We start from the raw sequence: 24,592 nt of genomic DNA, 5'->3' as shown, positions 1-24,592 counted from the left end.
GAAACTGGGTTTAAAACTCCCGTAACATAAAAACACTCATTGAGGGAGGGGGGGGGAAGCCTTTTGATCAACATTAGCAAACTATTGGGAAAAAGGAGGCTAACGTATTTTAAAGTGCATCCAAATCACTCAGTCCAGAACCTTTTTAGATTTCATGAAACTGTGAGTTAGCTTCCCCCTAAGGGCAGCTGCTGGCTCTCACTGAAGGAGAAGAAGCTGGAAAGGCGGAGAAAGGGAATGGATGGCTGTAGCTGTTTGAGTAATTATGCAGTTAAAGAGAGCTGGGCAGGGAGCATTGGTCTCATCAGTAAAGGTTTGCTTAAACCTGGAAAGTGGAAGGTTTTCCTGCTGGAAAAATAAGACAGGGAACCTCTTTCTTTGAGAAGGTAACTCCAGTGAAAGGTGACTGGCCAACAAGAAAATAAAGGAGCAGGAGGCTGAGGAGGAGGCAGAGAATGATGGCTTTCATTTCCCTCCCTTATTTCCAACACACCAGTATTTTCCAAAACACAAATGCACTGCCACAAAACACAGCTGAGCTCCACCACCCAGGACGATGTATAATTAATGATCGAGAGCGAGAAGCTTCAGTTCACGCTTAAGTTTTTATTATAAACAGTGCCACCCGGTCTCCCCATTTCTTTCTTTAGCAACCACTATTCACTGCTATAAGTTCTAGGGCTCCGAAGAAATTTGGGGTGGAGGATGCCCTTCAAGTAAACTTTACCTATAAAAATGGACTCACTGGAGACCAACACTAGTGTCTCTCTTGCATGTTTCGCTTAATGTACCTCCCTCCAAAAGTAGCGGCGCTGTGCGGTCCCCAGCCCCTAGGATGAGCAATACAGATTTTCTAAGTAGCTCTATCTAGCCACTTCTTTTTACCACTGTTCCTCTTGATAGGATTTTCTATCAAAAACTACCCTCCCTCTCAGCTTCCAGTGAAGAAGGAAAGAGGGCCTCCCTAAAAACAAGATGACAGGCAGTGCAGTCCACCTCACACTCAAACATCCTGTGCGTGGTAAGCGTCGGTGCTGGGGGGTGTCTCTCCACGAGAAGTAGCTGAAGTCAGCATCCAGCCTCCTCAAAGCATGGAGGACGGGGCGTGGGGGTGGGGGTAGACATGCACAGTGAAGGCAGAGTCCAGAGGGGACCGCCTGCCCCCAGCTCTTCAAGACATTTCCGGGACCCAAAGTAGGTGGACTAACCGACTGACGTGGGGTGGGAGGTGGGGGACAGGGAGGGCTGAGTATTAAGGCCTAAGAACTTGGCAGAATCCACAGGCCAGGGAAGGTGACCTCACGTCATCCTAGAGTGGAGGCATCAAGGGATGCTTCCCAAACTGGGGTGGTTATCCCCAACTTTTCTCTTACCCCCTCTAGGATTCCCCACTGTGCTGCAGGGCTTGGTCCTCCCCCAGAATTCCCTATCGAAAAGACGTTTGCCTTTCCCAGAGGATTTTCCCTTCCTCCTGACCACATAGACTTATCGCCCAACAGGTTCCTAAAATGCAAGCCGGTGGGCTTCCCCTTCGCCCACCGAACCGGGGCACGTGAACCACGGAGAACACACCCTGAAACCTCTGGCTTCCTGCGTGCCCGCAGGGTTGCCTCTCCCTACGCAGCACTACAGCACCCGAGCGGCGCGCGTCCCCCAAACCGGGCCCAACCGCGGCTGCAAACGGCGAACAAGGGGACGCGACTGAGCGCCCCCGTCCCGGCGCGCACCAGTTGGGGACAACTCCTCACTGCTGGCGCGCCTCGCGCCGCCCGCCGCCCCAAGCCGAGGGCGCAGGCAGAGTGGAAGGCAGAGGAGTCGGCGAGGGGGGAAGCGTAGATGCGGGGAGGCAGGAGGGCGCGCGGAGCGCGCAGGGGGGCTGCAGGGAGCGACGAGGAGCGCGGGGAGGGCGCGGGGGGCGGGCGCCCGGGGCGCGCGTTACCTTCGTCTTGCCCCCGCAGTGGCAGCAAACGGTCCACAGGTACTTGAGCGTCCGCCAGAGCAAGATGATGAAGAGGCCCCCGAAAAAAGTCACCATGGACGAGGCCAAGAAAGCCCACCACATGCGCTGGCCCCGGCTGTCGCACGGTACCTCCATGGTCACCGGGATGATGAGCGCATCCATCTTGGGCTCGTGGACCAAGGACGAAGAGGAGGAGGAGGAGGAGGAGGAGGAAGAAGAAGAGGAGGAGGACGCGTCTAGGCTGAGATGGTTCGAGTGGATATTGCTACTCATTCTAAGACTGCTGCCGCCGCCGCCGCCGCCGCCGCCGCCGCCGCTGCCGCTGCTGCCGCCGCCGCCGCCACCACCATTTGCCATAGCTAGCAACGGGCAGCGGGCGCCAGGGCCCGAGGGAGCTCCTCCCGCCGCCAGCGCCAGCCCGAACACCCATCAACAGCCATATTGCTGCCGCCGCTGCCGCTGTTGCTGCTGCCGCCGCCGCGGCCGCGGAGCGCAAGGAGGGGGTGGGCGAGCGCCTGGGCTCGGGGCGCTCGGGACGACCTGGAGGGGTGCGCGGGGAGATATATATACCGCCGGCCGCCCTCCCCGCGGCCGCTGGGCCGCACGTCCGGGGCGGGGGGGGAACGAGCGCGGCGGCGCCCCCGCCCCCGGCCGGCGCCCCACGCCCCGCTCGCCGGGGGGTTGCGCCGACGCCAAGCACCCACTAGCGAGCGGGAGGCGGCGCGCCGCCCTCGGTGCGCCACGCGAGTGCGCCGCGCCCTGGCCCAGACCCGCGCCCCGCGCGCCGCGCGCCGCTCCGGAGCCTTGCCTCCTCCGCGGCTGGGGCGCGAACTCGCTGAGAAGGTCTAATCAGCACCCCCCGCCCCGCCCCCGCCCCCACCCTCCGCTCCCGGGCGGCTGGCTACGGGGCGGCGGCCGCCGACTAGCCCATAGTCCCAGGATCCCGGAGCCGCGTCGCCCCGGCGCGGACACTCCTCGGCCTTCCTCCTCGCCTCCTGGCTGCGTCCCCGCCACCTAAGTGTCTCGGGCTCCCGCCCTGCGCTCGCCACCGCAGTCAACAGCGGCAGCTGCGGCAGCAACTGGAGCGGGCGCGGGCCCTAGCCGCCCCAGGCGGCCGGGAGACTGCTCTACGCGCCGGCTCGCCTGAGCTCGAGGCCGAGCCGGGGAGAGGGAGACCCCTGAGTAGCAGGCAGCCCCTAGCGCACCCCGAGGGACCTAGCGCCTTTCTCCTAGGTACTGCGCCGCAGTGGGGTGCCCTGGGAAACACACAGAGGACCATGACCGGGTGACCAAGAAGGACAGTCATTCCCAAAGGAGCCCCCAGTGCGGAGAGGTGGAGTGGCCAGCTGTTGACTGGATTTCATAGACGACCGCCTTCGTGAATAAGGAGAATCCTTTTCGAAGAACCAGTGCCTAATTTACTTGACACTTCCACCCCCGCTTATTAGCAGGTTGCCCTTGCATCATACCTGGTGGGAATGCAGAACCAATCAGGAGGCTGACAGGTGGCCTGTAACCTCTGGCAGCAGCAGGTGGTTTTCCCTGCCTTTCCTTTATTAGGGAACAGAAACTCCCCCAAAAGAATAACCGAGAGGTGGGGGAAATGTCGCCTCAGGAGTGGTGTAGGCCCCGGTACAATATAACAACAACCAGAAAAACCCAAACCCCTTGCTGTCTAATCTATTCAGACCCATAGTGAACACATAGGACAGGGTCGAACTGCCCCCGTAGGGTGTTCAAGACAGGAAACTTTACAGAAACAGAGACTAACAGTTTTACAGAAACCTTTAGGGAAGCAGCTGAGTGCTTAACCACTGTGCCACCAGGACTCTTCAGAGGCAATAGAATCATCCCAAGTGCGCTGCCCATTTACAGCATTCAGCCTTGAATTCCATCTTGTGAGTAGGGCAGCTGGTGAAGGGGCACTCCAGGCTCCATTCCAGCCTTTCTCCATATGGGGTTTGCCTCCCACTAGACAAGATGAGAAGCGTAGAGGCTGTCAAGGGAATCGCCCTCTGACCTTTTCAGAAATGGGGGCCCCTCTGGACGCTGCCCTTCCTCACGCCATCAACTGTACTACAAGTTCTTCTTGTGCTAACGAAAAGGGAGGTGATCAGCTCACTCCTCATTGTCCACGGGTTTCTCTACATTTTCCAGCTCATTTGTTTAAACCTAATTCTTTTCAGCCCCTCTTGCACTGAGGGCCCAAGTTGAAGTCCATAAAGGTATCAGTGTGTGCTGTTTATACCTGAATCCCTGCCCCCTCCCCACCCCCACCCCCTTTTCCTTGGGAGGCAGGGGAGGAGAAGGAGGCAGAGCAGGGCAAGAGGCTGAAGGGGACACCTCATGCTTCTCTTGCTTTATTTAGAATGCATTCATTAGATTCAGGACACTCAGGGATTTGCAGTGTCAAGGGCAAGGTTAAAGAAGAAAGTGGAATGCAATAAGAGTTTTTGAGCATTGGAACTCAAAGCAAACGTTGAAAGGACGTTAAAGATAATATTTTCCATGAACTGGCTGGACTCTTGTGCATGACCCAGAGCCTTGTCCTGCATGTTCAGCACCCGCTCTGATAACATCCGTGACACACCAGTCTTCCTCCTCAGACAGGTCCAAGTCCTCCCCAGCACTGTACCGGGGGAAGGGCGCTAAGAACGTTCAAGAAGTTGAGGCTCCTTTATCTTCTAAATGTTCATGCTTGCTGCCTTTGTGCTCAGCATATGCTAAGCAAGTTATAAATATTTCTTAAATCATGTACAGGGTTTGACATTTTAAAATAAAACTGCCACAATAGAAAAGGGACAGCAAAAACAAACAAACAGGACTGTCTTCCCAATAGAATATGTAACCTGCAGAATGAATTCCCTCCCGATAAAACTGAACTCCTGCAGCCGCTCCACTCTGTCACTCCTGGGCATCTTTGCAGCTTGGATCTCCCTAAAAGCTCAGTTGGCGTTGCTAGTTCAGCGTTCACTGGCTGCTGTACCTTCTGTCATGCAACTGCAGGATCCCAGCTGTTTCTCCTGTATCATCACCTTCATTATCTCGGCATCCTTCTAACGGGTGCTGGAAGACCACCCAGACATCATCTCCCTCTGCTCTCTTCATCACCCTGCCTTTGCTGAGTGTGTGAAGCTTTAGCAACTACTGTGCTAGCCAAAACATAGGTTTAGAATTCATCAGATACCCTCACTTTTATAGCCACTATCCTACCAGTCGCCAAATCCCAAACCCCTTTCCATTTCCCATAATGTCCTGCCTGGTAGCTATTGAATGAGAGCGTCCCACCATCCAAGAAACAGATGGAATCAGGCTTCAGCATAGCTCTTTCCAGTCGCTCCTTTATTGTCCATAAACTTCCGTGCTAGGTTCAGAAAACCTGGCACTATACTTCCCAATTTGAGATGAGGTTCTGCACAGATATGATGAAACCCCAAGTTTAAAAGAAACCTAAGATATCTTCTATTCATTAGGTTTCCTCATCTGTAAATTTGCAATTAAAAGCAGGAAACTGCCCTGCCTACCTAAGAGGGCTATTGTGGAGATTAGAAATTAAATATTACATTAATCTTGGGGAACGGGAGAGAAAGAAAGGAATTGTCACCACTGCTACCATCAGCACCAGCCATTCAGAACCTGAGAGGAGACCATAGACACCCCCCTCCCACCCCCCCGTCCAGCTTCTCCTCCTCCCTGACAGTGGCTGCCCACCTCCTCAGGACCTGTTCCAACAATCTGTTAAAAAATGATGGGTTACTGCCAAGTTACAGGTGTGCAAAGCAATGCCTCTGCTGAAGACATTGAAAACGCCTATGAAAACTTGGCACTGGAGTGGCATCCTGATAAAAATTCTGAGAATATGGAGGAAGCAAAAAGAAATTCAAACAAGTAGCTGAAACATGTGAAATGTAATCATATGCTAAAAAAATGATATTTTAACAAATCTGATCAAGAAGGATTAATTGTGTAGATGGAAATCCTTTTGATAGTTGTTTGAGTTTGGCTTCACATTCCATAACCCAGATGATGTTTTCAGGGAATTTTTTGGTGGAAGGCACCCATTTTCATTTGATTAATTTGAGGACCCATTTGATGATGTTTTGGGAATCATAGAGGCCCTCCTGGAAGCCAAAGGAAGCCCCTTTTCTCTGCTTTCAGTGGGTTTCCATCTTTTGGAGGTGGATTTTCTACTTTTGATACAGGATTTACTCATTGTGTTCACTGGGGTACAGGGAACTTACTTCATTATCTTCCACGTTATATGGTGGTTGTGGCATGGGCAACTTCAAATCTGTATCAACTTCTACTAAAATAATTAATGGCAAAAAAAATCACAATGAAGAGAATTTTGGAGAATGGTCAAGAAAGAATAGAAGACGGTCAGTGAAAGCCCTTAATGGATGGTAAAGAGCACTTGGTACCCTTGATAAGAAATTCAATGTGCGCATTTAGCAGAATTATTAAACTGCTGCAGACACCGTTTTAGGATAAAAACTTTTTTAAAGATTTCAAACAAACACTGCTTTCAGTATAACTGTGCCTAATCTAAAGTATTTATAAGCAGCTCACCGGAGCACCTCTTTTGAATTTATTGTTGGGACCACATAATCAAAGGTGAACTGGATTCTTCAGTAGAGTCAGGAGGAAATTGTATAATTTACAGTGGTGGTGATGGAAGGAGGGGTGTCTAAAAGGGAGACGGTGTCAAGGAGGCCAGGAAGGAGAAGAATGTTTGGAAACTCATTGTGGTAGCAATTGTACAAGACTGCTTGGCGCGATTGAACTATGGAATGGCATGATATATGTATTAATTTCCAATTAAAATGAGTTTTTAAAATAATCATTTCTTCTCTTGTTGTAGTATTAAGTGTTGACAGATATCAATACTCTAATGGTAATATATTTCTTGTTTAACACAACTTAAGTACATTTTGTAGTTGTGTGTTTTCTAGTTGTGTGTGAATACTGGCACCATAACAAGTTTAGAAAACTGTTTAAATAACTCTATGAAGCATACGTTTAAAAGTTGATTAATAAATAAATAATAAAAGTAAAATGAATCTGTCATTTTCTTAAAAATAATTAATTCTAATATGTTTGGTGCATTCTTACGTGAATAGGATTCCTAAAAGAAAAAAAAGTATAAATCTTGGTTGCAATTACTGTGACCCCCACCCCCTCAAAAAGGTGAAACTCAGACCAGATCTTCAGATCCCCAGGATCATTGTGTACATACACGCACATATCACACCTTGCTAGTTATGAGTGGAGGAAGAATTGTTGTTCTCCTCTGTTCCCCTTTGCTATTCTGTGCCCCAACAAGGTCCCTCAGCTGGCATGAGAACTGAAGGAAAGTAATTCATTTGTTCCTGCTCTCTGCTGTAGCCTATATGTCCTGGGGACCATACAGTAATGCTCCCTCCAGGTCCTGTGGTGTCTGATCTTCTAACACTCAAACCCACTCATTAGCTTCCTTCCAGTCAACTCTGAAATGTATTTACAAGAGGGTGCCAAAAAAAAAAACAAACAGCAATTGCAGTGGGAAGAGTGGAGTCTTTGAAGTATGCCTTTTCCCCCACTAGGCAAGCATTAAGCAGCTCACGATGAGGTAGTGCACCCAGTGGCATCTCCTGGGAAGGTTCTCTATGGTCACAGTGAATTTTTTGTAAAAGCAGTTTCATGCAAATCTCATTTTTCTGTGATGGCTGCTTTAAGAGAACAGCATGCGGCTGTGAAATTCTGTTTCCTGCTCAGTAACACTGCCACAGAAACTGTTGTGATGTTGAACAAAGCTTACAAGGACAGCGCTATATTAAAAACTCAAGCATAAGAGTGTTTTCTCATTTCAAAAATAGCGAAATATCGATTGTTGACAAACTTCATTCTGGATATAGGTCAACTTCCTGAACAGACAAAAATGTCAACTTTCAGTGTGGACTTGGAGGTTGTTCCACCAGATCAGACTGTTAATCAAGCTTTCGATTTAGAGGTTCTGAAAAGAAAGTATAACAGTGTGCAACAAAAAAGGCCTGATTTGTGGCAGATGAGGGACTGGTTTTGCCACCACGACAATGCACCTGCTCATCTCAGTGCACCAGTTTTTGGCAAAACCAGCGTGCTTCTCTTGCCCCACACACCTTATTCACCTGACCTACCTCCATGTTTGTTACCTCTTTTTGTCTTCGCGAATGAAGAGGGACATGAAAGGACTATGTAGAAGAGGTGAAGAAAACAATGAGGGAGATACTGTCAGGCATTTAAACAGATGAGTTTTAAAAACATTTCCAAGAATGGAATCGCATACCAGGAGCATAGGGGGAGGGTGGCGACAGGAGGAGAAAGAAACCGTGGGGGAGGGCGAAAGCATTGGGTGTAAAATATGAAAATAACAATTTATAATTTATCAAGGGGCCACAAGGGTGAGAGGGAGAGGAGACATGGGAAAAAAGAGGGTCTTTGATGAAGGGTTCAATACAAAATAAATGTTTAGAAAATAATGATGACAGCATATGTACAAATAGACTTGATACAATTGATGTTTGGATTGTTATAAGAACTGGAAGAGTCCCCAATAAAATGATATTTTTAAAAAAGAAGAATGGGATCACAGATTTGACAAATGTATTAAGTGTATTAGAGTGTACTTTAAAGGTGAAAGATCGTTTTCTTTAAACAACTTAAACACATAGCTTGAAAAAATAATCCCTTTTGGGGGGTGTACCCCCTCATAGATGTGTGCCTCGGAATTGCAAGTAATTATGCAAGAACCAACAGCCTTACAAAATTCAAAAATGTCAAGTTAGTCATAAAAACAATATGTGCCCCTTATTTATTTCTAAATACATTCACTTAAGGTTTGGTTCCCAGAGGAGAGCAGTTTCTTTAATATGTCTAAAGCAGACCAGGCATTTCAAATTACTATAGTGGCCTAATCTGAATAATCCTAGATGATTTAAATTAAAGTACAAAAGCCTACAAATTAAAAAAAGTGGAGTGACTAACGTGAATAAGAAAGGTGATGTACTTAATGTTTCCCCAGTATCATAGTTACTGTACACTGGATTATTTTTTTCCCACCATGGCTAACTACAGCTCCACATTACTGACATCAATGGTTTTTGCTGTGGCGATGGTGACCTCTCCAAGTGGTCTATTGCCCTCTGGTGGCTATTATTGGCACGTGATATTATTTTGTGAAAGTTCAAAAGACGGGGCTGAGTAAAACAGTCTTGAAATTTGAGATGAGAACATTTCAAAGTGTTCATTTCTGCTATAAAAAATTGGACCATGCCCGGCTATCAAAAGAGATAGTGTCGGGTCTTAAAGGCTTGAAGGTGAACAAGCGGCCATCTAGCTCAGAAGCAACAAAGCCCACATGGAAGAAGCACACCAGCCTACGCGATCACGAGGTGCCAGAGACCAGGTATAAGGCATTATCCAAATATATATATATATATATATATATATATACCATAGTGAATGAAGGGGGAAGTGCAGAGTGGAGACCCAAAGCCCATTTGTCGGCCACTGGAGATCCCCTCACAGAGGGGTTTAGGAGAGGAGATGGGTCAGTCAAGGTGCGATGTAGTACCGATGAAGAATACAGCTTTCCCCCAGATCCTGGATGCTTCCTCCCCCCAACTACCATGATCCGAATTCTACCTTGCAAGACTGGATAGAGCAGAGGTTGTGCACTGGTGCATATAGGAGTTGGAGGCACAGGGAATCCATGGTGGATGATACCTTCAGGACCAGGGGTGTGAGGGGCTAATACTGGGAGAGTAGAGGGGGAGTGGGTTGGAAAGGGGGAACCAATTACAAGGATCTACATGTGACCTCCTCCCTGGGAGACGGACAGCAGAGAAGGGGATGAAGGGAGACTCCGGATAGGGCAAGATAAAATAACAATCTATAAATTATCAAGGGCTCATGGGGGAGGGGGGAGCGAGGGGGGCGGGGAAAAGGACCTGATGAGCCCCTAATAAAATGTTTTAAAAAATTGGACCACAATAACATTAACCATCCAAGTGCCAGTCCTACCAACCTATTAATATTAAGACAAAGGCGGTTAACCGAGCTCATAATGTTACCGTGACTTAATGTCAGATTTTTGTTTTTGAAAGTTTACACAGCCTTACTAGGTTTTCACTTAATAATTTCTATACAAATTGTTTTTTGTTTTTGTTTTTTACATTTTATTAGGGACTCATACAACTCTTATCACAATCCATACATATACATACATCAATTGTATAAAGCACATCCTCACATTCCCTGCCCCAATCATTCTCAAAGCATTTGCTCTCCACTTAAGCCCTTTGCATCAGGTCATCTTTTTTTGCCCCCTCCCTCCCCACTCCCCCCTCCCTCATGTGCCCTTGGTAATTTATACATCGTAATTTTGTCATATCTTGCCCTATCCGTAGTCTCCCCCCCCCCATTCTCTGCCGTCCCTCTCCCAGGGAGGAGGTCACATGTGGATCCTTGTAATCAGTTCCCCCTTTCCAACCCACTCACCCTCCACTCTCCCAGCATCGCCCCTCACACCCTTTGTCCTGAAGGTATCATCACAGATTGTTTAATGACACTGTTTACATTTTATTCAATACCTTAAAAGGCATAAAATTTTTAAAAGAAAAAATCAAAACTGTCCTAAAAGGAAAAAATAAATGATGAGATATTAATTTTTAACCTAACTATGTTTTCAATAATTCATTTTCTTTTTTTAATTTAAATCATTTTTACTGGGGGCTCATACAACTCCTATCACAATCCACATATATATCCATTGTGTCAAGCATATGTGTACATTTGTTGCCCCCATCATTCTCAAAACATTTGCTTTCCACTTGGGCCCTTGGAATCAGCTCCTCATTTTTTCCCTTCCCTCCCCGCTCCCCACTCCCTCATGATCCCTTGATAATTTATAAATTATTATTATTTTTATCATATCTTACACTGCCCAGCATCTCCCTTCACCCATTTTACTATTGTTTATCCTCCAGGAAGGAGGTTATATGGAGATTCTTGTAATCTGTTCCCCCCTTCTACCCTACCTTCCTTCCACCCTCCCTGTATTGCCACTCTCACCACTGGTCCTGAAAGGATCATCTGTCCTTGTGTTTCCATTTCCTATCTGCACCAGTGTACATGCTCTGGTCTAGCCAGGTTTGTAAGGTAGAATTGGGATCACAATATTGGGGAGAGTGGGGAGAAAGCATTGAAGAACGAGAGGAAGTTGTGTGTTTCATTGATGCTGCACTGCACCCTGTGTGACTCGTCTCCTCCCCGCTACTCCTCTGTAAAGGAATGTCCAGTTGCCTACAGATGGGCCTTGGGTCCCCACCCCGCACTCCCCCTCATTCACGATGATATGATTTTTTGTTCTGATGTTGCCTGATACTTAATCCCTTTGACACCTCGTGATCACACAGCTCGTGTGCTTCTTCCATGTGGGCTTTGTTGTTTCTGAGCTAGATGGCCCCTTGTTTATCTTTAAGTCTTTAAGACCCCAGATGCTATATCTTTTGATAGCTGAGCACCATCTGCTTTCTTCATCACATTTGCTTGCTTATACATACTTTGTCTTCAACAATTGTATTGGGAAGGTGGGTATCATGGAATGTCCGTGTAGTCAAGCAAAGTGTTCTTGTATTAAGGGAGTACTTGAGTGGAGGCCCAATGTTCATCTGCTACCTTAATACTAAACCTATAAATATATGCACATAGATCTATTTCTCAATAATCATGTATAAATATATTTGTATATATGTACATGCCTGTATTTTGGCCTCTATAAAAACCCTGTGCCTCCGACTTCTTTCCTCTATTTCCTTTTACTATCCTCTTGTCCCATTATCATGCTCAGCCTTCATTTGGGTTTCAGTAATTCCTACTAGTTACATTGCCCTTGATTAATCCCTACTAGGCCTCCAACCCCCTCCTTGCCACTGGTTTTGAATCACTCATTGTTCCCTTGTCCCTGGGTTCGTAAACACCACTACCATTCTCCCACCTCCCCTTCTCTGATGTCCCCCTAGAACCATCGGTCCGTTGTTTTCTTCTCTCCATTGTTTATCCAGCCTATCTTACCTAGCTAAACCTTCAGAGATAATAAGATGTGCATAAAAATACGACCGCACCAAACAAAGTGACACAGAAAAACAAAGCAACGAGAGCAGCAACAACAAAAAGTCAATGGCCTACAAAGTCAAAAAGAAAGAAAGAAAGAGAAACCCCTGTAAAGAGTTCAAGGTCTGTTTGTTGACAATTTAGGAGTGTTTTTCGTCCAGGTCTGATGGGGTTCCCCAACCTGGCCCCAGGGTCTACTTTTGGTACTCCCTGGGGACGTCCTTGTTCTGTTTCCCCCTTACTGGTCTATTGCAGGCCTTCAGTGTTTTGCCTCAGTGTGGTGGTGTCAGCTCGGTTACACATCCCACACTGTCTCCAGTGTTGTCCCATACCATGTAGGGCTATGGATCAGTGTGAGATGTCACGTCTCCTAGTGGGGTCAGCCATATGGTCCTCTCTGTGCATTGGTTGTTCTGAGTGGGGCTATTGTCCTTGGGGTTTGGCGGGCCAGGGTGTGCTCTGCTCCCTTCCTCCCCGTTCATTTGCTTCCGCGTCCATCTGGGTATGGTAGGACAGTTCCTTTCCCTCACCAGAAGTTTTATTGTCATTCTCTGTGGCACATCCTTTCATGATGGGGTTCAGGCTGGTTCTGGTTGGGGCTGGACATATAATCTAATCTTTTTATGGATTCCTCCATGTGTTATGTTGCCCTCCTGGTTTGGCACGTCATGGTGGGGTCTGTAAGCACATTCCAGTTTTGTGGGGACACAACCAATACTTTCCCCCTGGGTGGGTTAGTGCCCTGTTCCCTCGATGTCATCATCTCAGTTTCTCCCGACACCCATTCTCCCTCCTCCTTCTCCCTTTTCCCTTCTTTATGTTGGACTCACATGTACCTCCCTGGGTGTGGTCTGACCTCCCCCACCCCCTGACTCCCTATTCTTCCACTCATTTATTGTGAGATAAGGGTCTATTCTTCTACTCCTGCCATGCTGATTGTACTTACCTGAGGAGACTCATGTTATACCTGTCCTTTTGAGATTGGCTTCTGAGGTAATTCATTTATTGTGCCAACCTGGCTAATAAACACATGTGGGGTTAATTGAAAGGCAAAAGGGATAAATGGCTCTCTGAGCCCCACCTTTCTAGTTCTGGGGTCTCTTGCTTTCTGATGATCAGACCACGGTGAAGCTGCTTTAGCCAGTTCCCTGCTTTAGCTTGCAAGACTCCCTTCCTGCAAAACATCCCTGAGGAAAAGCCACATGGACCTACCTCGATATAGCCCTGGGTGCTGGAGCACCTGTGTGGAGACCCCTGCCAGCGCTGAGATGTTTACACATTCACTGACTCGTCTTTCCTTCTGCAGTCGGCATCATTGCGTGTTTTGTGAGATGGAGGAGGACTTTGTGGATTGGTGTTGGACATATGGGTCAATGGGTTAATGTTGGACTTGCGGGCTTGGGCAGCACTGGGTTGGGATGTTTTTTCTTGATGTGCACTTAACCTTTATATAAAACTCTCTCTTACTCATGAGTTTCTGTGGATTTGTTTTTCTAAAGTACCCAGACTAACACAGTTTACCTTGCTTAACATGATTCCTTCCAACTCTTCCAATGAAACGTGCTTCATGTGCTCGGCCACGCTTTTCAGTGCTGCATAGTACCCCATTGTGTGTGTGCCACAGTTTACTAATCCACTCATCTATCGATGGAAACTTAAGCTGTTTCCAAGTCTTTGCAATTGTGAATTGCGCTGCAATAAACATTGGAACACAGATGACTGGCTGTGTTTTATTTGTTATGTCCTCTGGGTATATGCCCAATAGAGGGATGACTGGGTCATAAGGTAGATCAATTTTCATTTTCTTTAAGTATCTCCAGATTGCTTTCCACAGTGACTACAAATCTACACAACCACCAGGAGTGGAGGAGGCTACCTATTTCACCATAACCCCTCTAACACTTGCTCTCTGATTTGCTGATCTGAGCTAGCCAGCCTCAGCGGTGTTAGGTGGTATCTCATGGTTGTTTTAATTTGCATTTCTCTTATGGCTAATGACTGAGAACACTGTCTCATATGCTTGCTGGCCATATGAGTCTCCTCCCTAGCGAAATTTCTTTTCAGTTCTTTTTCCCCCTTCCTTATGGGGTTAACTGTTTTCCTCTTTTTGATTTTAGTAATGAGCCTTTAGTCCAATGTGTAATTACTAAAAATCTTCTCCCAGTCTGTGGATTGTCTTATACAGGTGTTTTATTCTTATTAAATCCCATTTGTTGATTTCCAGTTCACCTGTGTGTGTCCCCTTCCCTATTGCAGTGAGCCTATGAGTTTCCTGGGCCAGTGCTCTGAGGTTAGTCCTGATTCCCTCCTTGATGGTCCTAATGGTTTGGGGTTTAACTTCTAGGTCTGTAATATGCCTTAAGTTTATTCTTGTGCATGAGGTAAGGTAAATGCCTTGTTTCATTTTTCTACATGTGGATATCCATTGTTTCTAACACCACTTGTTAAAAAGGGCATCCGCTTCCCACATTATGGTTTGGGGATCCTTGTCAAAGCTCAGTTGTCTTTACACTGGTGGTTTTATTCCTAGACTTTCTATTTTATTCCTCTTGTCTGAGTATCTGTCATTGTGCCAGTACTGCACTGTTTTGACCACTATAGCTGTGAAATAGACATTAAAATTGGGTGAGTCCTCCAACTTTGTCCTTCTTGAGGAGTTCTCTGCTAATTCTGAGCTTCTTCCCTCTCCATATGAAATTGGTGATCAGTTTTTCCAATTCTTTGAAGAAGGTTGTTGGTATTTCAATCAGAATAGCATTGAACTTGTAAAGTACTTTCAGTAACATTGTCATCTTTACTATGTTGAGTCTTCCAATCCTCAAGCATGGAATGTTCTTCCATTTTTTGTTAAATATATTTCTAGGTATTTCAGTTTGATATTAGTACTGTGAAGGGTATTGCCTTCTTGATTTCATCTTCCAAGGTCCTGTCCGATGTGTATAGCAAACCTATTGACTTCTCTTTTTTGATCTTGTCTCCTGCCACTCTTCCACATTCCTCTGTCGCTGTAAGTACTCCTATGGTGGAGTTTTTGGGGTTTTCAATGTACAGGATCATGTAGTCTGCAAATAGCGATAGTTTCACCTCCTCCTCTCTCATTTGGATCCCTTTGCTGTCCTTCATCTGTCTTATGTTGTTAACTAGACCCTCCAGTGAGATATTGAATAGAAGTGGGGGAAGAGGTACCTTTGTCTTGTACCCTTTTTCAATGGGATTGTTTTTGTCTTTTCTCCATTAACTATGATGTTGACTGTTGGCTTTTCGTAGATCGCTTATATCAACTTGAGGAATTTACCTTCCATTCCTATCTTCATAAGTTTCTTCATTAAGAATGGGTGTTGGATGTTGCCCAATGCTTTCTCTGCATCTATGGATATTATCAGATGGTCTTTTTATACTTTTTCTTGTCAATGTGGTGTATAATATTCATGGATTTTCTGATGTTAAGCCAACCCTGCATCCCTGAGATGAATCCTACCTGGTCGTGGTGGATGGTACATTGTATATACTTTTGTATTCTATTGGCCAATATTTGTTAAGGACTTTTGGATCTATGTTTATTAGATATATGAGTCTGTAATTCTCTATACACATGAAGTATTTGCCCTGTTTGGGTATCAAAATTATGCTGGCTTCATAGAATGAGTTTGGGAGTTTGTCATTCTTTTCTATGCTATGTAATACTTTATGGAGGGTCAGGGTCAACTCTTCCCTAAATTCTTGGTTGAATTCCACTGTGAAGCCTTCAGGCCCAGGGTTTTTTTGTTGGTAGTTTATTGGTGACCGTCTCTATTTCTTCTTTCACTATGGATATGTTGAGGTTCTTCACCTCTGTCTGAGATAATCTAGGGAGGGACAGTTTTTCCAAGTATTTATCTATGTCTTCCACTGAATTCATTAGAATACAGACCTTCATAGTACTTGTGATTATCCTTTTAATCTCATTGGGGTCTGTTGTAACCACACCTGTTTCATCCCTCATCCTGGCTATTGATGTTTTCTCCTTTCTATCCTTGCTCAGATACACCAGCAGTCTATCAATTCTGTTGATTCTTTCATAGAACCAGCTTTTAGCTACTTTTATCTTTTGTATGGCTCTCTTGTCTTCCCACTGGTTTAACTCTGCCCTGATTTTTTTTTTCTCTTGATACTTGAGTGGTTGTTCTGCTGACTCTGTTCTAGTTGTTGGAGATTTTGTGATAATGCATCTATCATGAGCCCCTCTTCTTTTTTTAATAGATGCATTTCATGATATAAAACTACCTATGATAACTGCCTTCTCAGTATCCCATAAGTTTTGATACATTGCGTTCTTGTTCTCATTAGCTTCTAGAAACTTCCCAATATTCTCTCTAATATGAGCCTGTACCCATTCATGTCACAGGAGATCATTGTTCATCCTCCAATTGATTGTCCTTGCTTTTCTGGACATCCTTTTATTGATCGCTAGCTTTATGGCATGGTGATCCAAGAACGATGTCTGAATAGTATCTTTGTGTTTGAATTTACTCAGGCTTGATTTGTGTCCCAGCATGTGGTCTATTCTTGAAAATGATCCATGTGGGCTTGAGAAGAATGTGAATTTTTTGCATTTGGATGGGCAGTTCTATAAATGTCTATCAGGCCCTGTTGCCTAATTACATTGTTTAGCTCTATAGCCTCTTTGCTGAGCTTCTTTCCCACTGATCTGTCTTTCTCTGATAGCAGAGTGCTAAAGTCACCTACTATAGTTGTTGAATCCGTGATTTCTTTTATCATCTTTTTAAGTTTGACGAAATTCTCCACTCCATTGTTGAGTGTGTAATATGCTAACTGATTCTTGGTTTATTGAGCCTTTGAGCATTATGTAGTGTCCCTCCTTGTCTCTTATGGTTTGAACCTCAAGGTCCATTTTGTTAGAGATTAAGATAGCCACCTCTGCTTCTTTTAAGTTTCTATTTTTTTGGTGTACTTTCTGCCAGCCTTTTATTCTTAGCTTATTTTTGTCTGTGCTTTTAAGATGTGTCTCAGGCAACAGATTGATGGATTATGTTTTCTGAGCCAGTCCTCCATCCTTTTTCTTTTAATGTATGGATTGAGTCCATTGGGATTCAGAGTTATTATCACAATCTGGATTCAGAGTTGTCATACCCTCTTTTGTGTTTTGACTGTTTTCCTATATCCTTTCCTACCAGTGTGCTGTGTCTAAACCTATAAATATATGCACATAGCTCTATTTCCCCCATAATCATAAATATATTTACATATGTACATGTCTGTATTTAGGCTTCTATGTATGCCCTTTGCTTCCTACTCCTTTCCTCACACTTTCCTCCTGTCCCACTACCATGTTCAGCCTTCATTCTGGTTTCAGTAATTCCTCTCAGTTACATTGCCCTTGGTCACTCCCTACCACTCTTCCCATCCCCTCCCTGCCACTGGTTGTGAACCACTCATTTTCCCCTTGTCCCTGTGTTGGCCAACACCTCCTCCCTTCCCCTACCTCCCACACTCTTATGTCCCTCTGGGACCGTTGGTCCTGTTATTTTCTTCTCACATTGTTTGTCCAGCCTATCTTATCTAGGTGGACCTGCAGATATAGTAATATGTGCATACAAATTCAGATGGCTTTGACAGCACCCAAGTGGCACACAGGAACATGGCATCACCAGCAGCAACCCCGACACGCTGACAGACAAAAAAGCCACTGACATACAAAATTTACAAGAGAAAAAAAAGATAAAACAAAACTAAAAGACAGCAAAAAAAATCTGTTAGTAGTTCGAGGTCTGTTGGCCTTTAGGAGTGTTTTCCAGATGACTCTGGTAGGGTGCCACATCCTGGCCCCAAAGTCCATCCTTTACACTCCCTCGGGATCTCCTTGCTCTGCTTCCCCCGCTGCTCCATTGCACGCCCCAGTGTTTGCCTCAGTGTGGTGGGGTCAGCTCAGTCGCACATCCCCCACTGTGTCTCAAGTACTGTCCCATGTAGGGCCATGGGTCGGTGCAGGATGTCGCATCTCGCCGTGGGGGCAGCTATATGGTCCTCTCTGTACATTGGGCCCTCCAAGCCAGGCTATCGTCCTCTGAGCTTGGTGGGCTCAGGTGTGCTCCACTCCATTCTTCCTCCTTCCTTTGCTTCAGCTTCCTTCTGGGTAAGGTGTGGTTGGTCAGTTCCTTTCCCACATCAGACGATCTATTTTCATTTTCTGTGGTACTCCCTTCGATTGTGGGGGTCGGGTTAATTCTGGATGGGGCCGGCGTATGTTCCAGTCTCTTTGTGTAATCCTCCCTACTTTACGTTGCCCTCCTAGTTTGGTGTGTCATGGTGGGGTCCGTATGCATGTTCCAGTTCTGTGGGGACACAACCAATACTCTCCCCTTCATTTAATCTTCATAATTTATTTGTGATGCACAAAGAGGAATTTCCCACCTTACAGGTAAGGAAACTAGTCCAGTCTTATACCCTATTGTTTCAATGAGTATGACCTGAGAGTCTGTTGCCCCTGGAGTAAATTCTCTTTGTCATTTGGAACAAAGAAGAAAACCACAGTCGTCAAACAAGAGCAACAGAATGGCCTTTGAATATTCGAAGGAGGTGTTGGTCTCTGGGATGGAAAGAGGGACTCTGAGGAAAGTTTTGCAGAAATTGTTTTTATGTTTTATTTTCTATTTTAAGAATAATTTAAATTCACTGTAAAGTTGTAGGAAATAAATGTTTCATAAAATTATATTTTTAAATTGGCCCCAAGACTCACTTTAAACCTGAACTGAACCCATTTCCAGAGATCACATTTTAGCCAACGATAGGCCTAACATTTGAGGAACACATTCCCCAGAACAATCCACTGTTTGAGACTTAAATGGCAGCATTTCCCCTAAAATTAAGTCAGAAGAAAGGAAGGGACAGAAGTATTGGTGAATGGAAATGGGGTACCTAGTAAGGAAGTGGAGAGAGTGATTTTGCATCAAATGACAAAATGCTTATTAATTGTTTAGTGGAGAACCAATTGCTTCTATAACTTTTAACCAAATCATTAAAAAATGCCTTAAAATAACAAGAATAATACAAAAATCACCTATAATCCTACTACACACAGAAACCCACTATTAATGTTCTTAATTTTTCACACCTTGTTCTTAAGTGAGAATTTTTATAAAATGAGGGTTATATGTAGCACCAATGAAGAATACAGCTTTCCCCCAGATCCTAAATGCTTCCTCCCCCCCAACTACCATGATCAAAATTCTACCTTGCAAGTCTGGGTAGAGCAGAGGTTGTCCACTGGTGCACATAGGAGCTGGAGGCACAGGGAATCCAGGGTGGATAATACCTTCAGAACCAGGGGCGTGAAGGGCGATACTGGGAGAGTAGAGGGGGAGTGGGTTAGAAAGGGGGAACCAATTACAAAGATCTATATGTGACCTCCTCCCTGGGGGACGGACAACAGAAAAGGGGGCGAAGGGGGACGCCGGATAGGGAAAGATATGACAAAATAATAATTTATAAATTATCAAGGGCTCATGGGGGAGGTGGGAGGGGAGAGCAGGGAGGGAGCGGGGAAAAGAGGACATGATGCAAAGGGCTTAAGAGAAGAGCAAGTGCTTTGAAAATGATTAGGGCAAAGAATGTACAGATGTGCTTTAAACAATTGATGTATGTATATGTATGGATTGTGATAAGAGTTGTATGAGCCCCTAATAAAATGTTTTTTTTTAATTAGGATTATATTGTGCATCTTATTTTTTGTCTTAACTCTTAAACATCTCAATGTTATTAATTATCTGAAAACACCAACTTTGCATAACATTCCATTAAGATGGCATAGTGCTGATATTCCAAAAGTTAACATTTTTTTAATGAACCCAAAGACTGTGTACAATTAATTCGTATTAGTCCAAATGATATCCTAAGATTTCCACTGATTGTATCACCTTCTAGATCCAAATGCCTATTGTCTAAGAAAAGTAGTGTGTGGATAACCAATATATCCTTGAGATACTTCCAGAGGCTTGTCTCCCATCAAAACTCACCTACTTACCATCAGATTTACTCTGGTTCCTGTGTTTCAGAATAGAACTGCTCCAGTGAGTTTTCAAGGACTGAAGTTTGGGAAGTAGATCACCATACATTTCGTCTCAGGTACCTCTGGGTGGACTCTAATCTTCGGCCCTTTGGATAGCAGTCAAGCACTTAACCATGCGCATCATTGCCCTCATATCTGCAAGTCCAAGGGAAGAAATTTTTATCCAAGATTACAGCACCTGCGAAATAATTCTCTCCTTTTCTAACACATCAAAGCCTGTGCCCTTGAGAGAAATAGTGGTTGTGGCTCCACCATATCCTTGCCCACCATTGCCTGGATGCTATCTAAGACACAGACTTGTGGGAACACATAGTCTTCACTCTTGCAAACTGAACACTCCTTGCTGGGTTGCAGCAGAGATGACTCATAGACCATGAAATACTTAGAATTCACATTTCACTTTTATTCTGAATGTTGCAGAATGACAACTCTGCAAATAACCATCTCCCATTCACGTTGGCATGGCGCCCACTTGGCGCCGTGGTTAAGCCTTGGTCTGCGATTCCCATGGTCGGCAGTTCAGTCTCAGAAACCCATAGAGGGTCACAGTGGTAGTTACATCATTTCCTGTCAACTTGATAAATAAGTGTAGAGGTGGAGTCCAGCCTGTCAATCAGGTCAAATGAGGACTCAAATTCTCCTCAGTACCACATAACTTGCTCTTCTGACTTTCACATAAGTAAAGTTTCTAATTCTCTTCATGGTGGATCCTGACGTAATCTTCACAACATATCTGGTTCAGGATCTGGACAAGGAAGGTCTCAAAAAACACTGTACCTAAAAAAACACTGTACCTATGGGTCAAGGGGCTTTATTGTACCTCTGTTAGTTTATTAGCTAAAACAGAACAAGGTAGAGACCAATCATCCTATTGATCAGCTCTCTGGAGTATAAGCAGAAAGAAGTCAGGGAGAAAGACATTTCTGGGAAGTTTCCCTTATGACAAGTTCTGACTTGTTTTCTTGGTATCTGCCTTTAGCATTACCCCTTACCTATTGCCATGAAGCAGATTCCAAATCCTGGTGATCCCAGATGTCACAGAGTAGAACTGAATACTATAGAGTGTTCTTAGCTATAATGTTATCGAAAGCACATTGCTGGGCCTTTCTTCCGAGGTTCTACTGAGTAAGTTTGAATTTCCAAACTAGGTTAGTAGTCAAAAACAAAATATTTGTGATACTCAAAAATTTGCTTTTTATATAACATTATGAAGAGCAAAATCCTTGAGTTTCACACTGACATGTGACGTTCCTTGGGTCTCATCCCTTCTTCAACGTTGTTTTCCCACCTCAGTTGCCAATCTACCTGCTGCCAAAGATGAAAGAATAATATAATGACTTTCACCACGTGTCTGTCAGTGTGTAGTGCTTGTGTGTTGCTGTGATGTTGGAAGCTACGTCATTGGTATTCCAAATGCCAACAGGGAGAATAACTTTCCCCACAGATTCCAGACTAAGAACAGACTACCAGAACAAATAGGCTGCCCACTTTAGAGGAAGTAGCTGCTGAAAACTTTGTGCTGAGAATGGAAGCATTTTCATATACAGAAGGAGTAAGGAGTGAAAGCAGAAGGTTGTCAGAGAGACAGTGCTGGGAGACGGGCCCTTCTGTCGGGAGGCACTTGAAATGTGACTGATGGGAAGCTGCTTTCTTTTTTTTTAATAAATCATTTTATTGGCCACTCTTACAGCTCTTATAGCAATCCATACATCAATTGTATTAAGCAGATTTGTACATGAGCTCACATCATCATTTCCAAAACATTTTCTTTCTACTTGAGCCCTTGGTATTAGCTCCTCTCTTTTTCCCTCCCTCCCTCGCCCCTCCTACCGACCGTCGTGACCACTTCTTAAATTATAAATTATTATTATTTTCATATCTTACACCATCAGCTGTATCCCTGCACCCACCTTTCTGTTGTTCATCTTCCTGTGTCGGGGGAGGGGGGCTATACTTTGATCATTGTAGTCAGTTCCCCCTTTCTCCCTCTTTTCCTCCCACCTTCCCCCTACCCTCATGGTATCACCACTCCCATGACTTCCTGAGGGTTTTATCTGTCCTAGATTCTGTGTGTCCAAAACTCTTATCTGTACCAGTGTACATACTCTGGCCTAGCCAGATTTGTAAAATAGAACTGGGTCATGATAGTGTGTGTGAGGGTAGAAGAGGCGGGGAGGAAGCATTAAAGAACTAGAGGAATGTTGTGTATTTCATCAGTGCTATACTGAACTCTGGCTGGCTCGTCCCTTCCTGTGACCCTTCTGTGAGGGGATGTCCAATTGTCTACAGATAATATTTGGGTCTCTGTTCTGACCCTCCTCATTTGCATTGATATGATTGTTTGTTTTGGGTCTTCTGATACCTGATACTTTATCCTTTTGACACCTTATGATCACACAGACTGGTGTACTTCTTCCATGTGGGCTTTGTTGCTTCTCTGCTACATGCCCTCTTGTTTGACTTCAAGCCTTTAAAACCCCAGATGCTATATCTCCTAACTGGGAACCATCAGCTTTCTTCACCACATTTGTTTATGCACCCATTTTTACTTTAGTGACCATGTCGGAAAGGTGAGCATCACAGAATGGCAGGTTTTTAGAACAAAATATTCTTGTGTTGAGGGAAGACGTGAGTAGAGACCCAACCTATGTCCCTATCGTTATATATTAATATATTTACATAAATACATGCCTATATTTATACCTCTATAAATATCTTTGCCTTCCAGTTCTTTCCTCTATTTCCTTTTACTTTCCTCCTGTCGCACTATCATATTCAACCTTCATTTGACTCTCAGTAATTCCTCTCAGCTACATTGCACTTGTTTAAATCCTACCAGACATTTTACAGCCTCCTCACCATCAATTTTAGATCTCTTGTTATTCCCTTGTCCCTGCGTTTGTTGGCTCCTTCCTCCCTCCCTCCCTCCCTTGGAACCATTGGTCTCATTGTTTTCTCCTCAGGATTGTTTATCTTGCCTATCTTATATAGATAGACATGAAAACAAGGAAGAAGAAGTAAAAACCTTATAAATAGTTCCATATTGGTTTTCCAATCAAGTCTGATGAGGTGCCTAGCCCTGCCTTCTGAGTCTGAAGTCTAGTTTCAGGATCCCTCGGGAACTTTGATGCTGTGCTCCCCTTGCTGCTCTTTTGCACCCCCTTTGTGTTTTGCCCTGATGTGGGCACAATTCCCACACTATCTCCGGTCCCACACGGTGGTACGTCATGTCTTGTGGTAGGCCCAGGCCTATGGTCCTCTCTGAACCTTGGTTTCCCTGAGAAGAAGTGTCATCCTCGGGGCTTGGTGGGCCAGGATGTGGTCCACTCTCTCTGTCTTTCCCTCATAGATTGCTCCCATCTGTTAAGGGCAGACCTATCTCTCTTCTCAGGCTATATCTTCAATGTTGTCCTCTGTAGTACAATCTTCTTGGGTGGGGGTCAGTGTAGCTGGGATTGGGGCTAGCCCCACAGACCTGCCTGTCAGTTCACAGCTTCATGATGGTATGGTGCCCTCAAGGCTTGGCACACCAGGATGAGGTCTGGTCCCCTTGAGGAGCTGCTTTCTCAAGGGAGCATCAACCATGGTGACATAAATGTAGGACAGTCTGTGGCAGTGGATTCTTCTGGATTTTTATTTGCATATGGGGCACAACTCTAGGTAAAATGAATAGCTGCAAACATCTACTAATAATTGGAATGTATGAATATGGGAAAATTGGAAGTTGTGAAGCATCAAGTAGAGCACCTAAAAATCAATATTCTAGGTGTTAGTGAGGCTGGTATTGTCATTTTGAATCGTAAAATTATATCGGAAGTGACACAATCAAGAGGAATGGCATTGAATTCATTGTATTCATGTCAGAAAAGACATTTCAAGACCTATCCTTAAGTACAATGCTGTCTGTGATAAGATTATACCTATTTCCTATTGAGACAATCCAATCAGTAAACTACTATTCAAATTCACTCACCAACCACTAAAGCTAGTGTTGGAGAAATTGAAGAGTTCTACCAACTTGTTCAGTTGGCAGAATTGATTAAAGATGACATCAAACATGTAAAATAGGTGAAACATGCAATCTAGATGCATTGATATTATTAGCCATTAGAATGCAAAAGTTGGAAACAGAAGGAATCTAGTTGGAAAACATGATCTTTATAAAAGAAACAAAGCTGGAGATCACATGATATAATTTTGCAAGGCCAACAATTTGTAGCAAATACATTTTTCAGCTACACGAACAAGAACTATAAACATGGATTTCTTCAGAAGGAAAACACAGGAATCAAATCGACTATGTCTGTGGGAAGAGACAATGGAGAAGCTCAATATCAGCAGCTAAAACCAGACCAAGGACTGACTATGGCCATCAATTGCTCCTATGTAAGTTCGAGTTAAAGCTAAAGAAAATTAAAGCAAGGGCCAGAGCCAAA

General features: G+C 44.7%; 1 protein-coding gene and 1 pseudogene across 4 annotated transcripts in view; one reads left to right on the top strand and one right to left on the bottom strand.

The window, feature by feature from the left end:
- The window catches only part of KCNMA1 (potassium calcium-activated channel subfamily M alpha 1), a 992,499-nt gene extending 989,764 nt beyond the window's left edge, over positions 1–2,735 (bottom strand). The window contains exon 1 of one of the 4 annotated variants that reach the window (XM_075533803.1): positions 1,940–2,735. In XM_075533803.1, the coding sequence (XP_075389918.1) occupies positions 1,940–2,317 (378 nt within the window). In that variant the 5' untranslated portion in view covers positions 2,318–2,735. The remainder of the gene's footprint in view (positions 1–1,939) is intronic. The other 3 variants (XM_075533804.1, XM_075533802.1, XM_075533801.1) reach the window with 3 other exon arrangements.
- A 2,970-nt stretch (positions 2,736–5,705) lies between these two features.
- Positions 5,706–6,347, top strand: LOC142429686 (dnaJ homolog subfamily B member 6 pseudogene; annotated as a pseudogene).
- The last annotated feature ends 18,245 nt before the right edge of the window (positions 6,348–24,592 follow it).

Source organism: Tenrec ecaudatus, chromosome 16 (assembly GCF_050624435.1).
Source record: "Tenrec ecaudatus isolate mTenEca1 chromosome 16, mTenEca1.hap1, whole genome shotgun sequence".
Lineage (NCBI taxonomy): Eukaryota > Metazoa > Chordata > Mammalia > Afrosoricida > Tenrecidae > Tenrec > Tenrec ecaudatus.
Note: the sequence above shows the minus strand (reverse complement) of the source record. Positions and strands in the feature narration are given on the sequence as shown.